The sequence below is a fragment of the Ochotona princeps genome, chromosome 17, assembly GCF_030435755.1.
Source record: "Ochotona princeps isolate mOchPri1 chromosome 17, mOchPri1.hap1, whole genome shotgun sequence".
Taxonomy (NCBI): Eukaryota; Metazoa; Chordata; class Mammalia; order Lagomorpha; family Ochotonidae; genus Ochotona; species Ochotona princeps.
In genome coordinates this window covers 46,257,751-46,279,438 of record NC_080848.1, presented here as the reverse complement: position 1 = coordinate 46,279,438, position 21,688 = coordinate 46,257,751, and the positions used below count along the sequence as shown (strand labels likewise).

Genomic DNA, 21,688 nt, shown 5'->3' with positions numbered 1-21,688 from the left:
AGCCCACCAGGACACGGACTACACCCTCAGAGCGGCAGTCCCACAGGGGCCTTTCTGGGGGCACAACTGAGAGATATTCATCCTTGCTGTAAGAGCCTGAGGCTGAAGTGGGGTTTCAGTGTGGGACATGGAGGTAGTTGGGTAGGAGGTGTGGTCAGTGAGGAAGCTGAAACGGAGTCACTCCTCAGACTCTAAGTGATGAAGACAGAATTGGAAGCGGAGTTTTGGGGAAATTCATTTTTAATTTGCTCTCAAATATAGGCAAATATAGTGTACACTTACTATGATTTAGCATTGTATTCCCTATCTTTTGAGATCAAGAATTTTTTAAACGGGCACTTGCTGTTAAGAGATCAGTGTTTGGGACACCCATAGCTCACGTCAGTGTATGTAGTGTGAGTCCTGGCTCCTCAGCTCCTGATTGTGCTTCCTGCCGTGCACACTTTGGAGGGAGACGATGATGGCTTCAAGTACTTGGAACCTTGTCATCCACACGGGAGACCTCTATTAAGTTCCAGACTGCTGGCTCTGGCCAGGCCTGACTAGTTGTTGTAAGCATTTGGGAAGTGGATCAGCCAATCACCCATCTGCTGGTAAAAATTTATTTTAGGATTTATGTATTTTTACTGGAAAGGCAGATTACAGAGAAAAGCAGAGACATAGAGGAAGATCTTCCTTCTACTGATTCACTCCCAAAGTGGCCGCAACGGCTGGAGCTGAGCCAATCCAAAGCCAGGAGTTGCTTCCGAGTCTCCCACACAGGTGCAGGGTCCCAAGGCTTTGGGCTGTCCTCTGCTGCCTTCCCAGGCCACAAGCAGGGAGCTGGATGGGAAGTGGAGCAGCTGGGACATGAACCAGCACCCATATGGGATCCTAGCATGTGCAAGGCAAGGACTTTAGCCACTAGGCTACCATGCTGGGCCCCATAAAATTTACTTCTCTATGAAGAGTATATGGTCCATTTCATGTAACTTTTTTTTATATTATGGTATTTAATAAAGGAACAAATACTGTTTTGTTTAAAGATTTAATTTTTTATTTGGAAGATTTACAGAGAGAGGAGAGTAAGTGTTCTAGCCTCTGGTTCATTTTCCAAATGGTCACAACAGCCAGAGCTGAGCCAGTCTGAAGCCAAGAGCTCCTTCTGAGTCTCCCACATGGGTGCAGGGTCCCAAAGCTTTGGGCCGTTCTCGACTGCTTTCCCAGACCACAAGCAGAGAGCTGGATGGGAAGTAGAGCAGCCCAGACTAGAACCGGTCTGGTACCCATATGCAGTGCTGGCACTGTATTCTGCCACTTAGGCTTGTTTGCCACCATGTGGACCCCAGAGTATTTTCTGTAAACTCTCAGTAAGCACAGGGCAACATTTGAGTTGGGTTGGAGAGCAAAGTTACACACCTGCTAACAGTGGGATGCTCAATAAACTGTCTAGCTTCAAACAGCTAACCTCAAAAGGGTCTTTTAAAAATTGTGTGAATAAACAGTAGAGAAGGCGTCGAGGTCCATTTGTCTTAACTTAGGGAAATGAACCGTACCAGATCTAGTCTCTCTACCCTGTTCTGTGTTGTGAGTACACTGCATGATCTGAAATGATCCTGTTCTTGCTGAAACGGTCAGAGCAGCCCCTTGGTCCGGGCCTCCCCCGGTACCCCAGCAGCCAGCCTGCATGGCTGCTTCTGAGGGAGGAGTGTCAGCATCTTGCTTTGTGCCTCTGTGCATTTCTGCAGTGCTATTTTCATGGGACCTGATCATTTCCTGCCTCAGGCACGGGCCACTGGGGTTTGAAGAGTACATTCTGAGGGCTTTGAAATACAGACATGTTTGGTGTGTTTCCATGGCTTCTCATAGGCTCAGGCTGAAGTTCAGCCAGTAGTATTTGCTTAGTAATAAGGTGCTGTTGTCTCCTATGGCCAGTCACCTTTCCTTTGTTCCATAAGCCCCCAACTCACATGCTGGCTGCCCCAGGAGCTTGCAGTGTCTTGAGTTTGGGCTGTACCTGTCCCATTGGAAGTCCTGGGACATGCCCTGGATGCTCAGCAGCCCTGGCTGCAGAGCTGCGAGACTGATTGCCAGTCAGACTGGGGGCAGTCCTTCTCTCTCCCTGTCTGGGTGATGCTGCAAGTTGAGGTTGCAGATTAAATTTAGCACCCTCCTGCTGCCAGCTCAGAGGGCACTAGGTGACTGGCCTCTCCACAAAAATGTGTGTCCATTCGTGCGAGTTTTTAACTTGCAGCGCAGAGCATCATGGGATGTTGCTCCAGAGAAGCAGCAGCTGTGTACCTGTTGAGGTATCTCCTCCTCGGCATGCTGGTACTCTCTGTGACGGTGTCCCTGCCTGCTGGCCTGTGACTTTACAGCCCAAGCGTTTTCTGCAGTTTGACCCAGCCCATCGGCGTTTAACTTCCCTGGGCATCCTCGGGGATTGGCTCCAGGACACTCCTCTCCTGGATGCTCAAGATCCCTGTCTGAGGGGGCGTGATGTCTGCATGTCGCCCACACACTTGCCACCATGTGCTTCAAGGCGTCTCCAGATGACGTCTAACACCTCGTGTGTCGGGCGTGTCTCGTGCAGATGCTGAGCAAGAAGAGCCCCTAATGCACCCATGTGTGGAGTCGCCTGCCTCATCCCTGGTCTGACCTCAAACTGTCAGTCATGTCCTCTAGTTGCAGAGATTGGCCCAGCACTGTCAGAGTGACGTCTCTTGGATGGTGACCTTGAGCTGTCAGAAGCTCCAGGCTGTGCAGTTTGTCATGGTCATAGCTGAAGGTCAGGACAAGGCCCTTGTCCCCAGAAGGTCACTGTGCTGATAGGTCTGAACCACAGGTCTCCACAGGGTTCTGTGACTGTGAAAGGAGCCAGAGAACACTGTTAGGGTGTGTCCTTCGTGACTGCCTGAAGCATCGTCAAAGCATCTTCCTCCAGAATGTTCTTTTGTTCCTCTTGTGCATTTCAGGCCAGCCCTGATCATTGAGGGCCCACAGCCGAAGGTTGAGACTTTGACCTTGAGGGGCAGATAGATGTAGGGCATTCACTGTGGCTCCCAGGGTGTGAGTGGGGCGGTGCTGCGGCATGTAGCCTTGGCATACTGTAGCTCTTCCCTGGGCAGGTCTCCGTCCCAGTGTGAGGCCAGACAAGGAGGGGGCAGGCTGAACTCTTAATGCCAAGGTCCCTGGGTCCCAGGATAAATCAGACTGCTGTGCCAGTTGAATTTTTTTTTTCCCATATGATTTCCATATTGCTGCATAGCTATACTTAGCAGTAAAGGACAAACCGTGGGCAGGTTAAGCTCTTTACTGTGTACAATGGGAAGACTGTGGTACTTCTCCCCTGGGCTACCACATGTGCATTACGTGTGCTTACGTCTGTGCTTTGCATGTAAACCCTTCTCTGTCCTCCTTAAGACCAGAGTTGTTGTTGTGCTCTGGTAAACATGCATAAAGGTTTTTTTTATTTTTGTTTTTGTTTTTGTTTTGGGTGTGTGTGTGTGTGTGCTATGTTGGATTATTTTTTTAGCGTTCCCACAAGTGAGATTAATGGGAAAAGTAAATGAACATCATTCTGTCTTAGAGGCATTGACTGCTTTCCAGGCAGACTGTGCCCAGCATTGGGCAGAGATGCTTGGCTGCTAGGTCCCAAGCCCATGGTGGGGGCAATAGATCTTTTTTTAAGGATTGTTACATGGAAATTACTATTTGGGGGGCACATTTTTTAAAATGTCTGTTTTTTTTTTTTACAAGTATTATTCTAAGATGCTGGCATGGGCATTTAAGTTCTTTGATTTCCAGTTCATGACTAAATTTGAGAAGAGATAATTTTTGTCTTGGTGAAGGTTCCCACCTCATGTGGGGCCTGCTTATAGGTTTGGGTGTTGGTGTTCACTCCCCTCCTTGGGCACCTCATTCCTGGGAGCAGCTCCGGCTGGGGCTGGCTGAGCCATACTCACAGTGGCCCTGCAGGATGAGGCCTGTATTCCAGCTCCGCCCAAGGAGGGGCAGGCTGTGGCTTCGTGATATCACTGTGCACAGACATGGCAGGCACTGGGCACCGGAGGGGGAGAAGAGCCCTGCCTGCCCCGCTTCCCGACAGGTGCTCCTGTGGTGGGGAGGGTCTAGTCTGCAGCCCCAAAATGAATGCACAAACTGGCTTTTTCATTTCAGACTAAGAGAGGTTTGAATCCTGCAGGCAGATGGAGGATGCCTTTCAGGCCCTGCCTGCCTTCTCCCCACTTTTCAGCCTTCTTGTCTGTCTAGTAACTGAGGCTGCAGGACCTGGGACGGTGGGGGGGCAGGGGAAGCCAGAGCTGTGACTAGTTGAACCAGAGACTCCTCTTGCATGTGAGCTGTTAAATGCCTGGACACCTGCTCTTGTCCTGACCCACACCGGCTGATCCAGCCTCTGTTTCCCTGTAGCATGCAACAGGTAAGGGGATGTGGCTGCTCTCAGCTGGTGTGTAGTGCAGAATGTGCAGTGGCTCCATGGGAAGACAAAAGTGCCTGGAACCAGTGCTAAATAAAACTGCAAAACCGCCTGCCCTGTGGAGGTCTGCCCAGCTGTGTCTGGTGGCACAGCAGGGCAGGTACCTGGGGAGATGGCCTTGGCAATGACATGGGTGGGTGAGCAAGGCAGGATAGGCAGGCAGAGACTCAAGGCGGCCTAGTGTGCTGTGTGGCAGGTGTCTGAGGAAGATGGAGGGCTGACCAGGGCCCAGGCAGCTGGGAAGCCATGGTACTGGAGCCAGACAGCAGAAGCAGCTCCATTCCTTGCATGCCAGGAGTAACCCTTGGCAGCGTGGGGCACAGTGGGAGGGCCCTGACGTGTGTGCTGGCTGAGGCTTGGGTCAGCTACAGACGCGCTCCACCCCAGGCAGCCTAACACTGCGGCAGTGGCTCCCAACCAGCCTGGGTGTGAGTTTGCTGAGGCCTGCAGGGAGGAGGCTTCCTTCCCCTCCTTTTCTGCTGGTGGGTGGCAAGCCCTGGAGAACTGTCATGGCTACTTGAAGGCCCACCTCCACTGCAGCATGCATTCATGTTCACGTGACAGGTCATGTTCAAAGGAGCTGCCAGAAGTGTCCCTTGCGACAGCATGCGTGCACACACACACACACATATCCATACCCACACACGCTACCCTGCTCACAGGACCAGATGTGAGCAGGGCTGGCCAGGACCCTCGGTGTTCAGGAACATGGCTTTTGGGACAGAGCCTCTGTCAAGTGCACCAGAGTCTGTCCACTACTGCCAGCTGCCGTCCAGGCCCAAGTCCAAGTCCCCAGCACTGCTCTGCTTAGACACTCCAAAGCCCCTCCTAAGACCCTGAGCACCCAGAGCCCTCCTGTCTCGTGCTCTTGGGTGCCCTCCCCTCAGGTCCTGCAGGGAGCAGGAAGGGCAGGTTCCTTCAGCTGCTATTGCCTCTTCCCCGGAGGTGTTGCTTGTCTGTGGGCTGTCCTCGCAGGAGGAGCAGCCCCTGAGAACAGGCCTTCCTCGGGCCTGGTAGTGAAACAGCCCAAAGCTGGTGATCTAGGTCCTAGGTCTTGGCTGGAGTGCTGAGTCTGTTACCAGCCAGCCACATTATCCTCTGGGCTTTTGCTTCCTCTGTGAGAAGGGCTAATGACTAAGGGCACGTCCTGAGGGCCCAGTGGTACCTCTTCCTGGCTGAGGTGTGAACATGTTACTATCCCTTTAAGCCCCAGTCCTGGTCTCTCAGTGTGGTGGTGGGTTCACTGAGAGTGAGCATTGTACACCTGTCACATGCTGGACTCTGTTGAACATGCTGTCTGTGTGGTGGTCTGCCGCCACAGGGAATGCAACCCTTGAGGACCTGTGACTTGGGGTGGACAGCGTGGGGACCAGCGCAGGTAGGAAGCACAGCTCCCCGGATTCCCTCCCTGTGGGGCAGTGTCAGGAAGCTGAGCGTGCAGTGGGGAACTTGGCTGGGTGGAACACAGGGACAGCCATCAGCAGCTGCTTCCTGTCGGGGGAGCAGTGAGGAATGAGAGGCGTGGTCCTCACTTCCTCCTGTGCTCACGTACTAAACATAGGTACCGGGCATTGCCACATCCCACGCCTGGCTGCGGGACGTGTCTCCTCCTGTGTGAGAACCAGTGATTGCCAGTGCCCTCCTTCTGTCCAGCCAGGGTTGTCCTGAGAGCCCCCTGCTGCTGTTCTGTTGTGAGCAGGAGCAGCACTCCAGGGCCCAGTGCTGCACCTGATCACCCTGTCCCCATCCTCTGTGTGACCCCTTTCCTCAGAGCCCTGTTAGACCAAGGAGGCTGGCCCTGGGTCCCCAGAGTGTCCCGGCCTGGCTCTGTGCATCTGAGCCTCCTGCTGCACTCGGCCTGTTCTGGGAACTGAGTGTCCTTCTGCAGTCTGGCTCCCATTCATGTCAGCATTTTGCTGAGAGCTAGGCTGCAGTTGCGGCAGCCTGTCCGCTTGTTGCAGAGCCACCTTTCCTGGAGACCAGCTGCAATGTGGCTGTGTCGGACTTAATGCACTCCTCATTTTGAAACCTGTTTGGCTTTGCTACCGTTCATTTTGAATGCTGCCTGAGATGGTGTGAGCTTGTTTTCTGGTGGTTGGCTGCTCCCTGCGAGGAGGCAGAGGACCCTGCTGAGGACATCTGCTGGGGTGTCCTTGGGAAGCCACAGGAAGATGTTGCCTCAGGCACCACCCTGACATTTAGTATTGAGGATGGAGCTTTGCTGGTGAGGAGGAGGGGTCACTGGACAGAGGGCCTGACCCTGTGCCCGTGGAGACTCGGGAAGGGGGGTTTTCTGCTTTGTGGGCCCCAGTGGAGAAGGGGTACCACGTGGTGTCACATGCCTTGGTCACCCTCTCCCAGGGGTCTGCTGTGCTGAGTGGGCCCACTGTTGTTCAAGCGTGGGGACAGCATTGGTGCACTCAGCACTTTCCCACCACCTCACCCCCAAGTGGTGTGTCCAGGGCATGGGCAGTAGCAGTAGTGCTGAAACCCAGCTGGGTTTTGCTCCGGCCCCTGGAGCTCGAACACAGCATTCTTGCCAAGCTGTCAGTGAGCCCAGGCTGGGCACACACGGCGACATGTTTTTCCCCTCCTCGTCTGACATCTTGTGAGGCTCTCGTCTTCATTCCTCTGATTGGTACCATGTAACCAGCAGATGCCGCTTCCCTACTTTCTAGGAAAATTGCAAAGCATTGCTAGTAAGAAGTGATTTCCTGTTTCTAACTCACTACCTTGTGTTCTGCTTTCAGAATTGCCTGAATGCAGCCAGCTGATGCATCTTCATTACAAAGCATTTCTGCCATTGCTTTAGACACACACAGTGCAGGCCCCCCGGCCCTGCCTGGGGGTTCCGGGCCGGCAGGGTGACAGTTGGGGAGACAGTGTCGGAGCTAGCGGGAGCTCCCAGCTCTGCTGTAACTGCATTCTGATGGTCAGTCATAGACGCCAAAGGGGAGGAACTGAGGCCCGACCGTGGTGGTTCTCCTCGGCCTGTGAGTGGGGACTCGGAGCTCTTGTAGGTGGGGTGTTCACAGAAGGGGAAGCCTCTGGTGCATCTGCTGCCCCATCAGTGAGTCCTGTGCCCACTCCCTTCCCCCCAGAGCGGTGCTGGGAGAGGAAGTGTCACGGCGCTGAGGGGTGATGGCATGTCCTCGGGGCCCTGGGTCCATGCATCCTCACATCCTCGGAGCAGGGCCCAGCAAGGCTCAGGTCCATTCAGGCCTGGCTCACAACGGCAGCTATGTTCCCTGTCCTGTGCCTGGCACAGAGGCCCTTTGTGAGGCTGAGACGCTCACACCGAGATTTGCACGTCCCTGTGGCACACGGCCTGGCTCACCGCCGGGGCTGTGGCAGTGAATGCCGCCACCTGCGGAACTGAGAGCTGTGCATCCGCCTGCACAAACCGCAGCACTGAGGGATACCCTCTGTGTCATTTCCACTCTGATGTGGTGAGTCGTTTCCGCACGTGCTGGCTGTGCGCTGTGTCAGCAACATCCGGGAGAGTGCACATTTGCATTTGAAGCCTCGCAGACTCACTGAAACACTCAGGGGCTAGGGAGGCCTTGGTTCCCCAGCCTGGCCTGTGGAGAGCTGGGCACTGCTCCCTGGCCTGGCTGCACCGGGCCTGCAGGCGCTGGGCGGGTAGCGTGGGAGTGTGCAGTGGAGCCTCCTGCTATAGTCTATAACCTGGGATTCTCACTTGGTGGTAAGCAGTGTGTCTGATGTGTGCCCTTCAGCACGGAAAAGCCCAGACGTGAGCCGTCTGATCTGCACAGGTGATGCTGGGAAAAAGAACCAACAAAAACCTAGGTGCTGTTAAGCAACCTAGTTATGAATGAAGGTGGGCTTGAGGACTTTGCGTTATCATCCAGCTATATTTCTGAAGAAGTACGTTAGAATACATAACTGGGTGGTGACTCTCAGATTTTACTGGCTTTCATGTAAAAGCACACATCTGTGTTTGTAACTGCAGTGTCACCCTTGCTTCTTGCCCCGTCTCTGCTGGTTAGACGAGACACACGGCAATCTGGTGCCTTTTTTTTGCACTGTTCTCTGGTGCATCTGCTGCCCCATCAGTGAGTCCTGTCACCCAGAGCGGGACTGGGAGAGGAGGTGTGACGCCACTGAGGGGCGATGGCCTTTCCTCGGGGCCCTGGGTCCATGTTGTACCTCATGTCACAGGAGTTTTTCCTATGTAATTCTTACCATGGTGTGCTTTGTGTGTTTCTAAACACTTCCATGAGGTAATGCCTCTCTTGGCAGCATCAGCTACCTGCTCCTGCCCCCAGGGCAGCCTGTGCCATCTCCCTGGTTCTTCCATAGATGACCCCGGGGCTGCCCGCCTTATCCCTGGCCTTCATGAAGGGTCAGTGCCGCATGTAACTTCGCCCAGAGGCAGATCCTGAGGGGGCCTAGATTCAGGCAAGGCAGCATAGGCGAGCAAATCCTGATGTGTAGGATTGCTAGAGCGACCTTAATAAAAGAGTGAACTAGTACATAGTTCAGCTGTTTGTAACAGCTGCCTCCATCTCTCCATGCACCCAGCCAACGGGTATTTGCCTGTGGTGTGAGTGCAGTGAGGGAGAAGCAGAGCATGGCCAGGTGCCCAGGGCAGACCCTCTGCGGGACAAATAGAGGGAGGAAGGCTGTGAGCTGGGGCGGCAGGCAGGAAGGGCCAGGAGGAGAGCCAGGAGCTTCACATCTCATTCCAGAGGCTCCCGTGCTCCCTGATGCACACTTGCTGGTGTAGGCCTCACGTCTTCCCCCGCGTGAGTATGACTTCCTCACTTGGCTTATTACAGCAGCAGGGAATTTATGTCCCATCATTCAGTCTGAACTGTCTTTCCAGGAGCTGCCTATAGGTGTTTAAGCTAGCTGGGGACTTAACAAAGAGACATTTCTAAGGTCAGTGTTTAGTATTAGCCCAGCTGTCCAGGGGTACTGCACAAACAGGTGGGCTTCATGTCCTGTGATCCTCAGCCCTGCGAGATAGCCACAACGACGCCACCGCAGGGTGTCTGGGGAACCTTGGGGGTCCCGGTTGCCTGATTCTGGCTGAAGGGTGCTCTTGTCTCTGCCTTCCAGAACTCCACTTGGGGTCTCTGATTCTATTCCTGTCTTCTGAGGTACTGGTGGTCAGGAGTCCTGACCCCCAGGGCAGCGTCTCCCCTGACGCCCTGTGACTTACACTATATTTGGGAAGCCCCATTGGACTCTGATTTTAAGCTTGAGATGTCTGTAATCCTTCTTACCTTCTGGATCATTAAGCTCTTGGGGGTTTGAGATGGGAATGGATTGCGGCTTGACCAGGAAGTACTGGGTATGGGCTGTGACAACCCCATCTTTTGCATATGATGTGACTGGTGACCCTGCCTTCTCCCCACAGCCACCTCCCCACGGGTGTCCTCCGAGCTGGAGCAGGCCCGGCCTCAGACTAGTGGAGAAGAGGAGCTTCAGCTACAGCTGGCTCTTGCCATGAGCAGAGAGGTGGCTGAGCAGGTAAGTGCTGCAGGCAGCGTGTGTGGGGGATAACACACTGCCCGCAGTGAAGATAGGTGAACTGTGCTTGCTGTCAGTGTGGTCTGTCGCCTACCTGCCTCCCACTGTGCTGGTCAGGGAGGCCCCATGCAGGGGCAGTTTGTCAGCAGTGGTAAGGGTTGTGTAGGGGAGAAGGCCAGGTGAAAATCCAGGAAACGAGAGGGGCTGCGAGGGGCTGTTTCCAGTGACTGGAGTACAGGCTGTGGTCTGCTCCCCTGGTTCCTATTGTTCTTCAGCCCTGGGAGTGAAAGGAATGGAGAGATTGAAGTGACCCTGCACACTGTCACCCCTTTGATTGGAGGGTGGGTGGGCCAGGGGTAGCCCAGAGGAAGGCCTTTGGATACTGAGATTTTAAGTATCCAGACAGCCCCTGTCATGGCCTGTGCATCCCAGTGGTGGAGGCGCTCGGCAGAAGCTGCTGTGAGAGAACCCATTTTAATTAATATTTATAACACCACATGAGAAATACACTCATTTATGCTAAACCATTATGTAAAAGCTGGGGCAGCCCTGTCTTTTGCATTTTGGTAATTTTTGCCTTCAGTAAATACAATGAATCCTTTCTGTTAGAATTCATGGAAATGCAGAGCTATTTTCTGGAACATTCACAGTAGGTGGTAGGAGGATGGGTGATTTTCATCTCTCCTTCCCGGCTTGTCAGATCTATGTTTCATAAGGGAGACATACTGTGCCTATAAATAGAATTATAAAGCCACTTTCATTTTGAGAATAAAAAGTACTGTAGATGAAGCATTCCCTGTTCCCTGATTTGGTGGCGCCTGGGCCAGTCCTGCCAGCAGGCTTGTGGGGGGATCGCTCAGAGTGCTCAGCCCCACGTGCACTCTGCTGGCCCTCGCTGCTCTGCCCGTGCGGTAGTGCCCACCCCAGTGCCCATAGCCCCTGTGGTCCCTCCACAGGAAGAGCGCCTCAGGCGGGGCGATGACCTCAGGCTTCAGATGGCCCTCGAGGAGAGCCGGAGAGACACCGTCAAAGTTCCCAAGAGGAAAGAGGTGAGAGTGTCCTACCCCCCACCACAGGATTGCCCCCGGCTTGAGGCCACACACACAACACACACTCCACAGACACCTCGGCTATGGCGGGAGGAGAATGTTCAGGTCTGTCATCTGAATTGGGCACTTAGCTGAGCTGTTGCCTGGGGTGAGCCCACCCAGTGTCGGTCTTCATCATCATCATTCTTGGGGTGAGGACCCCCCCCCCAAGTAACAGATAACATGGTCCAGGTAGTAGGAAGGGTGGGTCTGTCCTCAGGGTGGCCAAGTGAAACCTGTCTTCTCTCTGTTCTGAAGCACGGTGCCCGCCCGCCGCAGACGCCTCTGTTGGACTTGCTGGATGCTCTCCCCAGCTCAGGCCCCACCACCCAGAAGTCAGAGCCCTGGGGCCCGGCAGCCTCTGCAAACCAGACCAACCCCTGGGGCGGCCCAGCAGCTCCTGCGAGCGCTTCAGACCCCTGGCCGTCATTTGGTAAAAACCCTGCTGTTGATTTAGCTTGCCCGCTGGTTGGGTGAGGGGGACAAGCTGTGCCTTGTCGGGTCGGTTGGGGGTGTCCAGGTGCTTCCAGACACTGATGGCGATGTCCATCAGGCCCTCGTCCTGCGCCTTGAAGACAGTGGTGCAGCCTTCTCTTTTTCTGCCTGGGTAGGGGGAGAGCTGACTTCCCCTATGCTCCAGAAATGACCTGTCCCTCATCCAGGGCACATCTCAGCTCTCTGAGCCGCAGAGCTGCCCCAGCATCCCCGCTGGGTCAGCATGAAGGAAGGGCTTGGAGCCATTGCTGCGGCCAGCTGCAGACCACCCTGTACTCAGCCGCTGCTGCTGGGATTGCCCTTCCGTGGTCTGCGGGCCAAGTGAGGAAGCCCAAGTTTTGTTTCCAGCATGTGTAAGAGTGTGTGGTACATGATGTGAATGAGAACTGCAGCACAATGAGTTGGATCTGGATGATCATCCTGGAGACAGGCAGTTCTGTTTGTTTGTTTAAAGACTTATTTTAGTTTTACTTTAAAGGCAGAGTAACAGGGAGAAGAGGAGAAACAGAGAATCTTCCATCCATTGGCTCATTCCCCAAATAGCTGCAGCGGCTAGAGCTGTGCTGGTCTGAAGCCAGGAGCATCTCCCTGTCTCCCACATGGGTGCAGGTACCCAAACACTTAAGGTCATCTCCTGCTGCCTTCCCAGGTCTGTTAGCAGGGAGCTGGATCGGAAGTAGAACAGCTAGGACTCAAACCAGCACCAGTATGGGATGCCAGTGCCTCAGAGACTTACCACACCATAATGCCCTAGCCCAAAGTGTTTCTTGGTTGCTGGGGGGAGAGAAAGGCCATCCTCAGCTTCACAGTTTGCGTGGTGTGCTGTGGGCCTTATTTGGTTAACTCTGAGGGTCTTGGGACATCATGATTGTGTTCCTTGTTTTCCTAAACTGGAACCGTCTTTTGTATTCAACTAGGATTCCTAAATGATGGCCTAAGTGTCCTGCCATGCAGGAGCCCTAAGACCATCAGGCCCTGGCCAGCAACGGACAGCACAGGAAACCATGGGATGGCAGCACTAGAAAGAACCCTGGGGCAAGATTCAGCCCAGGGGCCAGACGGTGTGCTGTTAAGTTCTCAGGAGAAGGGCCAGACAGACAATTAGAAGCAAGGAGACTTGACTTGAGACCTGCCCTGTGTGCACTGGGCGAGAGGCTGGGTGGGAGAGAGGCTGGGCAGCATCCAGGTCACTTGGGTCCTAGTCTTAGCCTTGCCAAGGGTTTGGCAGTGATGTAGAGGAGGTGTTGACACTGAATGCACTTGGGGGCTACTCTTTGTGCCCTCCTCCTCAGCAGGTGGAGCCCACACCCCTTTTGGCAAGAGCCTTCTTGAGCCTGCACAGTTGTACAGTTTCCACTCAACTGAGACCTGTGCAGGGTGACTGGGAGGGAGGCTGTGTGGCTGTGGTCTTGCCAAGCCTTCCTGGAGACGGTGTGAGGCCGGGGCTGAGAGTGCTCCCAAAGCCGTGGCCTGGCAGCAGTAATCCTGCTGCACAGGGGCTTCGGCTTGATTTCCAGCAATTTTTTTAGTTGATTTTCATTTTATTTGAAAAGTGTGAAAATAATAAACAAGTATTTAAATTAAAAACTTAAGTATGTATATAGATACAATAAATATATAAACATTTTATAAAGAAAAGTGTCAAAATAGATGTCCCATCCACTGGTTCACTCCTGGAGTGCCTCTCATCCAGCTCTCCCTCTTGAGTGTTAGGGACTCAAGTGCATGGCCATCTGCTGCCTTCCAGCATGTACAGTGGCAGGAGCTGAACTGGAGGGGCGAGTTAGGGCATGAACCAGGCACTCCGCTATGGGGTGCAGGCGTCTCAAGTGATGACTGAACTGTTGTGTCAAATGCCTGCCCCTTAACATTTTGTTATTTGAAAGGCAGAGGGATGCAGAAAGGGAGAGAGATTCGTCCACTGGCTTACTCCCCAGCTGCCCACACACCCAGAGCTAGGGCAGGTCAGGGCAGCAACTCAACTCATGTCTCCCTTGTGGGTGGCAGAGACCTAGGTATTTGAGACACTGTTGCCACGTAGGGTGCCTTAGTTGGAATTGGGAGTGGGGCCCCTTGGATCCAGGCGCTTGCCTAAATCGGGGAAGGAGTCTTCTGTAAGGTTACAGCACCTTGAGTGTGGGCAGGCACTCTTCAGGATGTCTGTTCAGCCCATTAGAGATCAGGCCATGCATGTTTAAGCCGGTGATGGGTGTCAGGAGTCAGGGATTTCTACTTCAATCTCGGTTGATGTGGAAGAGGGAGACTTGATTTTTACCTGTCATGTATTTCTGCCCAATGACTTGTTGACCAGGGATGTATTATCCAGTCAGGAGAGACAAAATACCCTTTTTGTTACCAGAAATGCCCAGTGGGTTCTTTCCTCAGCTTATTATAGAAATAAAAACTAGGAATCTGTTGCAGACAGAAAAGTTTATTTGCAAAGGGACCAGGCGAGCAGGGAAGGAAGAGGGAGGGGAAGGCACCTCTGGAGAGAAAACCGGGAGGTGGGCTGCCTCTCGAAAGGGGAGGGAGAGAGACACCAAAGGTTTGAGGCAGGGTCTTGGGATTTTAAGCATTCCCTGACCCCTCCTTGTTGGATGGGAAACCTACAGGTAAGATGTTCCCCATTGGTGGTCTCTTAATTAATTAGGAAATGGGTGGGCAATGCTGGTGCTGCCCACCTGAGGGTGTGGCCAAGACCTCAGCAGGCCTGGATGGTCTCACTTTTTTTCCCCAAAGTGACTGGTCCTTTCCAACCCTGCCTTTGCCTGTGCCCTAGGCCCTGGTGTCCTGTGCATGCCATGGGCCCTGCCTTCAGGGTTGTGTTGACGAGTTGCCCAGAGCATGGGTGGGGCAGTGCCACCTCCAGGGACTGGGGCTCTCACATCGCTGCAGGCAACCAGACAGGAACCAGGTGGGGCAGCTGGGGGGCCAAAGGGAGCAGGACCTGCTGCAGACTGGTGCTCAAGAGCCCTCTCCTTTCTTTTCTTTTTAAAGATTTTTTTTTTTTTTTGGAAGGCAGAGTTAGAGAGAACAGGAAAATATCCTCTGTCCGCAGGTTCCTTCCCCCAGATGGCTGCACTGACTTGGGCTCAGAGGTCCACCAGGGCCTCCCCCGTGGCTGCAAGGGCCCAAGCACTCGGACCGTTTGCTGCTGCTTTCCCAGACGCTCAGACAGGGCGCTGGGCTGAATGTAAAGCAGCTGCGACTTGAACCAGCTCTTTCCTGGAATGCTGGCATTGTAAGCAGCACTTTAACCTGCTACATCACAACTCTGACCTCTCCAGTGTTTGCTTGTTTGCTTTTTAAAGGCTTATTATTATTGTTATTTAAAAGATTTATTTATTTTTATTGGAAAGTCAGATATACATAGAGGAGGAGAACAGGAAGATCTTCCATCTGTTGATTTCACTCTCCAAGTGGCTGCAACGGCCGGAGCTGAGCCGACCCTGAGCCAGGAGCCCAGAGCCTCCTCTGGGTCTCCCATGTGGGTGCAGGGTCCCAAGGCTTTGGGCTGCCCTTGACTGCTTTCCCAGGCCACAAGCAGGGAGCTGGATGGAAAGTGGAGCTGCTGGGATTAAAACCAGCGCCCATAAGGAATCCCAGTACAGATGCAAAGGCTAAGATTTAGCCACTAGGCTATCACTCTGGGCCCTCCAGGGTTTTGTAACTAAGAAAGAGTGGCCATTCTAACCATTTGAAAGTGGGTAACTCATTTAGATGTGTTTTCTTACGCATTTTTAGTTTCATACAATTGCCAGTATCTTTTAGAAACATTGCTTTTGTCCAGAAAGGAGCCCTATACTCAAGCCACTGGCAACTGTCAGTCTGCTTTCTGCCTCTGCAGGACTTGCACATTTGGGTGTCTCCTACAAACAGACCCATTTAATCAAGTCCATCTGCGACTAGCTTTTTCACTCAGCCCCATCCTTGCCAGGTTCGTCTTTGTGCTCACCAGCCTTCATCCCCCTCAGAGCTGAATGATATTCCCTGTGTGGGCACCCAGCTTCATGTCTCGCTGTCCAACCCTGATGGACATGAGTTCTGTTTCTAGCTTTTGCCTGTTAGAATTCCAGGTTTTCAAAAAGAAGACTAAATCCTGAGTTTTTGAAATTTGCTGATGTTCAAATAATGGCAGTAAATTAAGTTTAGAACATGGGGATGCTTGTCAAGTCCCAGCTCTGGTTAGGTGCTCTGCGTGCATGGCTGTGACCGAGCTGCGTGTGCTGTGTCTCCCACAGCGGCTGTCTGAACAGGCCCAGCACTCACCTCCCAGGGTTCCACAGGACCCCAGTGGTGGTGTGGTAGGTCAGCTGTTGCCGGAGCAGTGCGGAACTAGCTCCTGAGCTCACCGGTCCTTTGCTTCCGTATCCATTGCCGCAGCTCTGGGCAAGAATGTGGCAGTGGCTTCACTGCTCTGGTACTCCCAGGATCCAACAGGCAGTGTTTCCAGGGACAACCTTCTGCCCAGAGATGTGGGCACAAATGAGGAGGCCCAGCATCTCCTCCCATGGCACTGCCAGCCGCACCCTCTGCAGGAAAGCAGTGATACTTGGCAAAGGCACCATTCCCAGTGAGCCCGGCCATTTCCCCTTCTCTGCAAGCAGCACAGGCGAGCACTTGGCCAAGTGGCCTCGGAAGGAAATGCTAAGGGCCGAGAGGAGGGGTTTGGAACCTGGCCTGCACAGGGCACTTCCTGCCTGTTCCAGATACACAAAGCGGCCACCTGGTCTTGGGAGGGCCCACAGGCCTGTGATTCAGAAGCTCTTGGCTGCTCAGCCCCTGTCCGACCACTTGCCTCCCCGGCCCCTCCCCAGGCTGGGACAGTCTTCCATCTTCCGCCCCCAGCAGCAGCAGTAGCAGGTGTTGCTGCTGGCTTCTCAGCAACCCTGCTTGGCTTGTGACTGCCTCCCTGTGCACATGAATATTCATGCACGGGAGTCGGGACATGCTGGGCTGGCCTCTGAGCCAGGGGACATGTGCTCCGCTGAATGGTCCTTCAGAGGAGGAAGCCGGAAGCTGCTTGCTCCTCCTGACCTTGATTCCTTCCTCTTCCTCACTCACCCGGACTTTGAATAAGTGTTTGTTTTATCGGCTGTATGGCAAGGCCTGGCCCCCACCGAGGTTGTGCAGGGGGAGAGCGCGAGCAGCCAGTCCATTCACAGGGGAGTCTCCTGGCCAGCAGCGCTCTCTGAGGGCCAGCTGGCCCCCAGGCCAGAGCTGGCTACATTCCCACAGCAGCAGGAGGGGAGCACTGTGTCCCCGAGTCAGGGTGGCGCTGGCCCCAGGACTGCCTAGCTATGTCTGCGGGTCTAACGTGGATCAGCCAGCAGCTTGCATAGTGTCCTGGGCACACGTAGGTTAACAGCTTCGTTGGCAGAATGGAACTTCACCTGTTCCCCCACCCCCAAAGCTCACTGGGCTAAGCGGCTCATATGTGGTGATCTGGTGGTTTGGAGTTAAGTAGGGTGTGAACCAAGTATATCTCTCTCTCTTTTTTTTTTTTGTAAGATTTTTTTTTTTTTATTGGAAAGTCAGATTTATAGAGAGAAGGAGAGGCAGGAAAAGATCCTCCATCCGCTGATTTCACTCCCTAAGTGGGCGCAATGGCCAGAACTGAGCCGATCTGAAGCCAGGAGCCTGGAGCTTCTTCCAGGTCTTCCATGTAGTTACAGGGTCCCAAGGCTTTGGGCCGTCCTCAACTATTTTTCCAGGTCACAAGCAGGGAGCTGGATGGAAAGTGGAGCAGCTGGGACACAAACCGGTGCCCTACGGGATCCTGGTATATGTGAAGTAAAGACTTTAGCCACTAGGCTACCACACCATGCCCCAAGCATGTATTTCACTCCACTCCCCAGGGGCCCCGAGCTGTGGCCGACTGTTGATACAGGCTGGCTTGGTTAGGTTGTTGAGAGCTAAGTCTCTAGACCACCCTGGTTTTTGTTACTTTGACAGCAGATCCTGAAGGGAAAGCTGCTAGGCGCCCAGGGAAAGTCAGAAAAGGCCGTAGAACAGCTTCAGGGGAGAGCTGCACCTAGGACAGGCTGTCCACTTGTGGGTCTTCATACCTGCGGCCTGATGTGAGGTGCACATAGAAGCCTGCAAATTTTGCGGGGAGCCGTGTGGTGTGTGTGAATGTGGCTAAGGCCGCCAGGAAGCCCAGGGGCCAGCTGCGTGGAACTGACAGATGCCTGGGTTCTACCTTGGGTCTCCCCGTGTGCTGGCAAGCTGCTGTTGATGCTTAAACACAGTGTAGGTGTGCCTGTGTGGGGGAAACCCGGTCCTTATGTCCTCAGGCCTCTCTCCTGCCTTGTCCCCTGGCTGCCAGCTGTAATGGTTTGCATGCTGGTGAGGTCTCGGGGCAGGAGCCATCCTGGGGGAATGCTGAGCAGTTACCTAGGTGGAGCAGGGGGGAGGGCGGGGGGGTGGTGCTGGACCCCACGCAGGCCTGGGGGTGGTGCTGGACCATCAGGAAGCATTACTGTTGAGGAAACGGGCTCAGTGGGGCTCAGTGAGGCATATGTAGAGATGAGGATCCCAGGAGGTCTCTCGGAAGCCTAGAGGTGCCCGGTCCGCTCTTAGCCTCAAAGTTCAACTAGGCCATCAGAGACCTGCTGGGCACCACCCTTGTCTTTTATTACCCCACCGAGCCCTCAGTCCAGTTGCATTACAGAGTTCTATAGAAAGTTGCTGTATGTAGGTGATCCAAAAAGAAAGCCAGAGACGGGGACGTGTCACAGTGATTGAAGCTGTCAGATCCCAGCTGCTCTGCTTCCCATCCAGTTTCCTGCTCATGCACTCCTGGATGGAGTTTCTCAAGAGCTTCCCTGCTCCTCCAGGGCAATGTCCATGCAGCTGGCACTGGCAGCCCCACAGGGCTCCACATGAAATCCTCTTTCTCCCAAGGAAACCCAGCCACAGCTCAAAGCCGTCAGCCCCTGGAGCACCACACTGGTGCTCCTGTTGGTGAAGATGACATCTCACAGGGTCAGAACACGCCTGCACTGTGAAAGTGCTGAGAGGAGAGGAAACCGGAGACATGCAGGCCCCCAGTCTGGCCTGGAGCGCTACGGAAAGGGGTAGGGTGGGATGTAAGTGATGAGTACATAGGACGCCACCAGAACACAGGAGACACGCAGCACGGTGGACAAGCGAGGAGATTCTACCTTCTCAGTCGCCTGCACACTTCTAAAGAGTTCACCATGTGCTGGCCAGAAAAGCCAGCCCCAAGACATTTTAAAACACCAGGACCACTGAGAACATGCTTGCCAATCGCAGTGCCCTTCACCATCGGTAGCCAAGAGCTAAGGGAGAAGGTGCCACACGTTTGAAATTGTAGAAACACTTGTAAGTTCTTGAGTTAAAAAAAAGAAATTACAATGAAAACCAGGCAGATTTAGACCCAGAGATTAGATTAGAACCAGCATTTGCAGGACAGCTGGAGCTTCAGTCATAGCAACAGGAAGCTGTAATTTGTGCAGCAGTTAGAATATCACATGGCCACCCCTGTCCTGGTTGTGGTCCCGATGTCAGGCTGCTGCTGGTGCCCACTAGGAGGCGGCAGGAGAGGGCGCGGGTGCTTGGTCCCTGCCACCTGTGTGGGAGACACGCTGAGTTCTCGGCTGCTGGCTTCAGCCGGGCAGGCATTCCAGGAATAGGCTAATGGATAGATCTCCATCTCTCTGTTTCTCAAATAAGTAAGGAAAATATTACTAAGTAAAAGGAAAGAGTATATATCTGATATCAAGAGAACTTCAAAAAGTTCATGGAAAATGGATTTAAAAGGTAACTTTGAGGGGCAGATATGATCATGGGAATTCTCCCCAAACTGATCTGGTGCTTAGAGCAATTGTAGTTAGAATCCCAAGAGTTTCACTTTTTTGTGTTTGTTTGTTTTTAAGATTTTATTTATTTTTATTGGGAAGGTGATATACAGAGAGAGGGAGAAGAAGAGAGAGGAAGATCTTCTGTCCGATGGTTCACTCCCTGAGCGACCACAACAGCTGGAGCTGAACCAATCCGAAGCCAGGAGCCTCCTTTGGGTCTCCCATGCGGGTGCAGGGTCCCAAAGCTTTGGGGCTGTCCTTGATTGCATTCCCAGGCCACAGGCAGGGAGCTGGATGGGAAGCAGGGCCACCGAGACCAGAACCAGGACCCATATGGGATCCTGGCATGTTCAAGGCAAGGACCTTAACCGCTACGCTATCGCGCCGGGCCCAAGTTTCACTTATTTTTTATTTGTACAGTTTATTTTTAAGATTCATTTGTTTCGGAAGTTACAGAAAGAGGGAGAGGGGCTGGTGGTGTGTTGGCTTAACCTTAACTGACTAATCCTCCACCTCCAGGAGCTCATATCCCATGTGGGCACTGGTTCATGTCTCAGCTACTCCATGTCCCATGCAGCTCTCTGCCTGAGGCCTGGGAAAGCAGCAGAGGGCGGCCCAAACCCTTGGGACCCTGCACCCACGTGGGAGACCCAGAAGAAGCTCCTGGCTCTTGGCTTTAGATTGGCTCAGCTCTGGCCATTGCATTTATTTGGGAAGTGAACCAGTGAACGGAAGATCTTTTCTTCTGTTTCTCCTCTATATAAATCTTCCTTTCCGATACAAATGATTTTTAAAAGAAGAGATCTTCCATTCACTGGTTCACTCTCCAGGTGGCTGCAACAGACTAAAACAGCCACTGTATAGGAAAGGAGGCATGAATAACCCATGAGTGTTTGAAAAGAGGCTCAACTTCATAAAGAAACGGAAGTCACATCCACAGTAAAATAGCAAAGTGTATACCCACCATGGTGGCACAAATGAAAAAGTAGTCACTCTAAGTGTTTAGAGAGGTTGGTAAGCAACTCCCTGGGCTGTTGGAGGAGCTAGCTGCTGGTGCAACTACCATGGAACTGGGTGGGCCCAGTGGCATCGTGTGCCAGCTGCCCCTCTGCCTGGCTTGCCCGCGGAAGGGCACCCAGTGGGAGATGAAGCAGCTCCAGGTGCATCCGGGAACAGAGCGGCACAGGGAGTAGGCCCTGTGTGTCTCCATGGCCAGCAAGGCGAGCCACAGGGGGAAGCAGGGCACCTGGCACACTGGGCATCACAGAGACAGCCGTGGGTTCCCTGCCAGAACAGAGATCATGCTTGGGTGATGTGCCCACACGTACACACATGCTCACACAAGTATTGTGCAGCTGCACAAAACCCACTCACCCTCAGGATTGGCACTTGGTGCATGCAACCAGGCGTCTTCTGTTTTTTTCAAAACAAAAACAAAAAGCCATTCGTCACCATGAATCCATGTTGTCACTTTATTGCCCAGCTGTGTGTCAGCCATGTCCGCTGTACCTCTTTGCAGTTGTCTAAAGAGGGACCTGCAGCCTGTACTCTGATGAAGGGGGCTTTGGAAGCGTTTTGGAGGGTGCCTCTCCCAGTGTTTCCTCTTGGAACTTACAGGGCAGGGCACTGGTGTGGGACAGCACCCTACCTGGCACACCCTTCGCTTTGTGCCCCAGCTGCCCAACACTTGGTGAGGGCATCTCTGAGTCCTGACCATGCCTTCCTCAGGTGCCAAGCCAGCTGCTTCTGTTGACCCATGGGGAGTGCCCACTGGAACCAGCGCACACACTGTTCCCAAGAGCTCAGACCCCTGGGCAGCTCCGCAGCAGCCAGCCCCTGGTGCAGGGAAGACTGACACCTGGGGTGTGGCCTCCGCCGCCAAGCCCATGTCCACATCTGGTGAGTCCCCACTCCTGCCGCACCCTGAACCAGCAGCTCCTCCTGGCTCCCGCTCTCCATTGGTGCCCACCCCTGCCGGGTAGCCTTTGTTCCTGACCCCCACATCCTGAGCTGTCCAGGGAGAATGAGGGGCTCACAGGCCCTTTCATGTACCCACTGCTCTTCCCCAGGGGCTACTGAGAGAGGACATTCCTTCAGGCGGCGTTCCTGTCCAGACATAGGCCACCTCTAGCTCCCTTCCCTCAGGGTGGGATGATGAGAGCAGCAGTGGGTGGCACCCACACGTGGCTCCAAGGCCGGTTCCCTGCTTCACTCCGGGCCCCTCCCAGCCTGCCAGGTGACCTGAACCTGCCTGGCGCAGCTTGACTCCTGAGGTTCCCCCCTCCAACCCTGCCTTCCCACAG

General features: G+C 53.8%; 1 protein-coding gene across 4 annotated transcripts in view; it reads left to right on the top strand.

The window, feature by feature from the left end:
- EPN2 (epsin 2) overlaps positions 1-21,688 on the top strand; it is a 35,459-nt gene that overhangs the window by 10,232 nt on the left and 3,539 nt on the right. For all 4 annotated transcript variants that reach the window (XM_058676338.1, XM_004599638.4, XM_058676336.1 and 1 more), the window contains 4 exons: positions 9,864-9,976; positions 10,933-11,025; positions 11,323-11,497; positions 21,114-21,284. In XM_058676338.1, the coding sequence (XP_058532321.1) occupies positions 9,953-9,976; positions 10,933-11,025; positions 11,323-11,497; positions 21,114-21,284 (463 nt within the window). In that variant the 5' untranslated portion in view covers positions 9,864-9,952. The remainder of the gene's footprint in view (positions 1-9,863; positions 9,977-10,932; positions 11,026-11,322; positions 11,498-21,113; positions 21,285-21,688) is intronic.